The sequence below is a fragment of the Gekko japonicus genome, unplaced genomic scaffold (genome assembly GCF_001447785.1).
Source record: "Gekko japonicus isolate JY-2015 unplaced genomic scaffold, Gekko_japonicus_V1.1 scaffold3628, whole genome shotgun sequence".
NCBI classification, from domain to species: Eukaryota; Metazoa; Chordata; class Lepidosauria; order Squamata; family Gekkonidae; genus Gekko; species Gekko japonicus.
The window spans coordinates 45,352-51,330 of NW_015164770.1; the positions used below are offsets into that span (position 1 = coordinate 45,352).

Sequence of the window (5,979 nt, forward strand, 5' to 3'; positions counted from 1 at the left end):
TTCCCTTTTGAAGCCATCCATGCTTGTAGCTGCCACCACCTCCTGTGGCAGTGAATCCCAGGTGTTAATGACTCTTTGGGTGAAGAAGGGCTTCCTTTTATCCGTTCTAACCCGACCGCTCAGCAATTTCATGGAGTGCCCACGAGTTCTTGTATTGTGAGAAAGGGAGAAAAGTACCTCTTTTTCTACCTGCTCTATCCCATGCATAATCTTCTAAACCTCAATCATGTCACCCCTCAGTTGTCGTTTCTCCAAGCTAAAGAGCCCCAAGCGCTTTAACCTTTCCTCATAGAAGGATACTGAGACTCATAGAACACTGTAATCTTACCATCTGCTGCTTAGGTGAATCTGATAGAAAGATGTCCCCCTCTTCTGTCAATACGTGCAGCTCAAGTATGCTTCCCTCTACTTCACAAACATCCTTTCCAAAGGATACCGGCCATGTCCACAAAACGGCTCCCAACCCCACAGCTTAGTCAAATTGTGCGAGAAGTCCCCATTGGGCCCGATTCCCACATATCAGCATTAAGAAATCTGTATCCAAGTTTCTCCTCTTACCGGAATCGATGTGGCAGTGGCCCATCGCGTGAATGACGTGCTGGCTGTCTCCATTCCTTTGACTGAAGACCAAACGGGCCACTTCACGAGCCGAAGGGAAAGTCGATGGATCGGTGACGTCGCACAGGGTCACCATCTGATTGGCTGCGTAAAGCGCCTGAAGGCTCCGCTGGTTTTCCTCCCCGAGGAGCTGAGTGCCCAAATACATCATCATCATCATCATCATCATCATCATCATCATCATCATCATCATCATCAATCACTATCGTATGGCATTGTGTGTAGTATAGCCAGGAGATCCTAAGATTGTCTGGCAGCCAAAAGTTCTAGCTCTTTTAGAAGAAGAAGAAGAAGAGATTGGATTTATACCCCACCCTTCACTACACAACGATGTCTCAGAGCGGCTTACAATCTCCTTTCCCTTCTCCTCCCCACAACAGACACCCTGTGAGGTAGGTAGGGCTGAGAGAGCTCTCAGAGAAGAAGAAGAAGAAGAAGAGGAGGAGGAAGAAGAAGAAGAAGAGGAGGAGGAGGAGGAGGAGGAGGAGGAGGGTGGAGAGCTTACAAACTCCTTCCCCTCCCCACAACAGACACCCTGTGAGGCAGGTGGGGCTGAGAGAGCTCTGACAGAAACTGCTCTTTTCCAAGGACATCTGTGCCAGAACTACGGCTTGCCCAAGGTCATCCAGCAGGTGCAAGTGGAGGAGTGGGGGCATCAAACCCCGGTTCTCCCAGATTAGAGTCCGCACACCAAACTGGTTCTATGCACTATGCACCACTAGGTGAGGAGCTAGACTTGTTTTTAGGTAAGAGACATTTCAGAGGTGGCTTGCCGTTGCCTGCCTCTGCATCATGACCCTGGTATTCCTTGGAGGTCGCCCTTCCAAATGCTAGCCAGGGCCGGCCCTGCTTAGCTTCCGAGATCTGATGAGACTGGGCTAGCCTGGGCTATCCAGGTCAGGGCTACCCCAGTACAAAATCCAAGTGACTGATATCGCTTAGTGATCCTTTCATGCCATCTCGGGATCCCAAGAGAATGAACGGCAGCTTTGTTCCCAGCTAGTAAGAACTGGGGCACTTGCACGTAGTACATCGTCCCAAAGGAAGTCAGGTACAAAATCCAAGTGACTGATATCGCTTAGTGATCCTTTCATGCCATCTCGGGATCCCAAGAGAATGAACGGCAGCTTTGTTCCCAGCTAGTAAGAACTGGGGCACTTGCACGTAGTACATCGTCCCAAAGGAAGTCAGAGGCTAAAAGAAGCTTTAGAACAAGAGTGTCAGCCGAAGCTGCCATGAGTGTGGTGTGTGTTCCTAATTGCTGTGCATTCCTTCCCATGCGCTTAATTGCTTCAAAGCTGTAACGCTTATCTGTCAAGGTTACTGGAGAGGTTGGTGGTGTCTAGCTTTTGTGGGAGCTTCTTTCGTTCCCAGCTTTGCGGCCGTTAGAGAATACAGCAATTACCCGCGCGCGGGAGTCCATCTAATTGGGTAGAGCTGGGGGGGCGCATAGGTATTATGCGCATAGGTAACCCCAGGGGTCATTTCGTAGAAAAAGAGCTAGGAGAACTCATTAGCATAACTCATTAGCATATGCCACACCCCCTGACATCAGGGGCCCGGCGGTGGACCTGCAAGGCCGGCGGGAGTGCGAGGAAGCCCCGCCAAGGCCCTCCCTGGCCCCAGGCAGGCAGGGGTGGGAAGAGGCGGGGGGGAAGCAACTTACCCTCCTTCTTCTCCTGCCTCCTCCTGGCTGAATGAGGGCTGGAAGCGGGGTGGCCGGAAGCAGGGGGCGGGGCTTCATCATGTGCCCCGCCCCCCATACCTCACCCGGGGGAACTGTGTTCCCCCGCGTTCCCCCCCCGAAATGACCTCTGGGTAACCTGCCATTCCTAACAGTGTTTATGTTACTGCATCTATGGCTTTTCAATAAAAGTAAAACTTTCCTGGAAGCGTGTACTTTGTCGTTTTGCTGTGGATCCTGACAAAGGGTCCCCAACGTGGTGCCCACACGAGACATGGTGTCTCCAGACACCTTTTCTGGCACCCGACAAGAGTTTTTAGGAAGTGGGTGGGGCAGGAAGGAATAAGCCAGTGATCAGCTCTTGTGGTCCTTTCCTGTATGCCCAGGGCAGGGGTCATTTCCTGCGGGAGCGCACAGGAGCGGAGCTCCGGCAGTAAGGAGCACAGGGGGCGGGCACATGCAACAAGCCTCGCCCCCTGCTCCTAGCAGCCCTCAGTTGGGCCACGAGGAACAAGAAGCAGCCAGGTAAGTTGCAGAGACAGCCCCACCCCGCCCGCCTTCAGGCACAAGCTCTCCCTCCTCTGTGAGGGCAGATCTGCACGTTCCCCCCCCCCAATAGCTAGCAATCCGAAACAGTCCAGTGGAGCCTGAGCAGTGGGTGTTGCCTTCTGACACACTTCCGGTGATGTCAGGGGGCGTGGTATATGCAAATAAGTTATGCTAATGAGCTCCTGCACCTCTTTTTCTACTAAATGACCCCTGGCCCAGGGTAATGCCGATCGCCACTTTGGGATCAAGAAGGAATTTTCCTCCGGGCCAAATTAGCCTGGAGATCCTGGAGGCTTCCCCCCCTCCCAAATAAAACACAATTTTTATTCTTTTTCAAAAGGAATACAGAATTCAACATTATAATACACAAATATAGGTTGCTTCACTTAGAGAGAAAAAAAGAATGCTATAAAATTTCTAACATACAACAACTTACATTCTTTCGGAATACAGAATGATAAACGTATGACTTGTCAACTGCACATCATTATTTTATATCTAGCTTCATTGATGCTTTCCCAATTAAAGTTCTCAAAGGTTATTTTTTTCTATCATGGGGAACCATTTTCCTTAGGGATTGTGTATTCCGCATTCATTCTGGTCATTTGAGTTATATATATATAGATATATATATAGATATCGTTTCAAGCATGAAAAAGTCCCATTTGGCTATAGTAACCTTGGCAGCTGTTATTAATATGTTGATCAATTGTTTTCTAGTGTTAGGTATATTATCAACTGGCCAGAGATTTAAAAGCAACAATTTTGGATCTAATGGGATCAAATAACCGGTAAGTGTCTGAATCTGCAGTATAATTTTTTCCCAGAACTCTGAAATGTGTTTACATGACCACCAGTTATGGAAATAGTTGGCCTTAACTCCGTAAAGTTTCCAGCAAAGAGGAGATACCTGTGTGCTTATATGTGAGAGTTTTGCTGGTGTCAAGTACCATCTAAGCATTACCTTCCTTGATGCTTCCTGTATTTCTACTGCCTTGGAAATACCAGCTTTTTTGCCTTCCTCTGAGCAAAGAGCAGGGTCACTGGGGGAGCAGGAGGGGAGATAGCAGTGAATTTCTTGCATGGTGCAGGGGGTTGGACTAGATGACCCTTGGGGTTCCTTCCAGCTCATAGAATCATCGAGTTGGAAGGGACCTCCAGGGTCATCCAAGTCCAAACCCCTGCACAATGCAGGAAAATCACAAATACCTCCCCACAGTGACCCCTGTTCCACGCCCAGTTGACAACAAGAAACCTCCAGGATCCCTGGCCAAACCAGCCTGGAGAAAAATTGCTTCCTGACCCCAAAGTGGCGATCAGCATTTCCCTGGGCATGTAAGAAAGGGCCACGAGAACTGAGCACTGAGGCAACCCTTCCTGCCCTCCCTCCTCGTGATCTGCCTAAGTCCACACAATCAGCATTGCTGTCAGATGGCCATCTAGCCTCTGCTTAAAAAACTCCAAAGAAGGAGAGCCCACCACCTCCCATGGAAGCCTGTTAGAGGAACCACTCTAACAATCAGGAAGTTCTTCCTGATGTTTAGCTGAAAACTCTTTTGATTTAATTTCAACCCATTGGTTCTGGTACGACCTTCCCAAGTGCCCAGTTGCCCCAGAATATTCATTGAAGGACAAAAGACTTTACCTTGGCCATATCCATAAGGACCTCAAAGTCTACCAGAAGCTCATGGACATCCCTGTTGAAGACCACCAGCTCAGCCTTCTGCAAGGAGAACCTCTTGTCCGGATCCGGCGGGGCGATCATGCTGCCTTTCCCCGCTCCAAAGAGGCCATTGCAGGCAACCTCCACGTACAGGGTCAGACTACCAAAGCAAAACATTATCAGCAATCTCATTGTCCTGTTGTTTGACGTTCTGTCGGGTGTCCTAAGGTTGCTAGATTTATTTTTATTCTAATTTTTTATAGTGATCCCGTAGGGTTTTCAAGGCAAGAGACGTTCAGAGGCAGTTTGCCTCTGCCTGCCTCTGCATAGCGACCGTGGATTTCCTTGGCGGTCTCCCGTCCAAGTACTGACTAGGGCTGACCATGCTTAGCTTCCAAGATCTGATGAGATCGGGTTAGCCTGGGCCATCCGTGTTAGGACAAAGGGGGTAGACTCAGGTGGGTAGCTGATTGTGTAGGTCTGAAGCGACAGAACAAAGTTTGAGTCCAGTGGCCCCCTTTAAGACCAACGTTTTATTCAAGGTATAAGCTTTAAACTTTGTTGGTCTTAAAGGTGCCTCTGTACTCATACTTCTTTGTTCTAGGGCAGTGGTGGCGAACCTCTGGCTCTGTGCACTCAGAACCCTCTCTGTGGGCACACGTGCCATCGCCCCAGCCAGGCCCAGACCATCATTAAAGTGTCAAATTCTCTGCCAAATAATTTTAAGTCAATGAAAGCATTTGGGATTGCTTTCCTTACTTTGCTTGGATCATCTTAAGTTAACGTGTGAGTCGTTTTTTCTAAAGTATTCAAGTTAAATGGCCGTGTTGGCACTTTGCGATAAATAAGTGGGTTTGGGGTCGCAGTTTGGGCACTCGGTCTCTAAAAGGTTCGCCATCACTGCTCTAGGGCAAAGGTGGGTTTCGGCTAACAATTTGCTTGCTTGTGCCGTCTGAATATGTTCGGTTGCTTGCGATTTCTGGTACAATAAGTCTTCCTGATTCCTTTTCTGTACTAGCGATTCAGGAGCCTTCCCTATCGAGGTTACAAAGGGGCCTTGTAGTATGTTGTGGTATGGAGAACCTCATTAGAAGAAGAAAAAAGAGAGGAGACTGGACTTATACCCCGCCCTTCACTCCCCAGAGGAGTCTCAGAGCGGCTTACAAACTCCTTTCCCTCCCCCTCCCCACAACAGACACCCTGTGAGGTAAAAGAAGAAGAAGAAGAGATTGGATTTATACCCTGCCCTTCACAACCCAAAGGTGTCTCAGAGCGGCTCACAATCTCCTTTCCCTTCCCCCCCCCACAACAGACACCCTTGTGAGGCAGGCCCGTAGCCAGGATTTCTTAATTCAGGGGGCCTTTAAATAAGCCAGGGGGCAATAATTGGAAAATCACAAGAAAGTGATAGTAAAGGTAAAGGACTCCACATCTTAGAGGGAACATTGGGGGGGGGGGGGGCGAG

The 5,979-nt window shown here is 49.1% G+C and overlaps 1 protein-coding gene across 1 annotated transcript in view; it reads right to left on the reverse strand.

Moving 5' to 3' along the window:
* Positions 1-5,979, reverse strand: part of MAN2C1 (mannosidase, alpha, class 2C, member 1) — a 50,531-nt gene that overhangs the window by 35,858 nt on the left and 8,694 nt on the right. Inside the window, exons 5-6 of the mRNA XM_015409719.1 lie at positions 4,497-4,674; positions 559-748 (exon numbers count right to left, since the gene is read on the reverse strand). Coding sequence (XP_015265205.1) covers positions 559-748; positions 4,497-4,674 — 368 coding nt within the window. The remainder of the gene's footprint in view (positions 1-558; positions 749-4,496; positions 4,675-5,979) is intronic.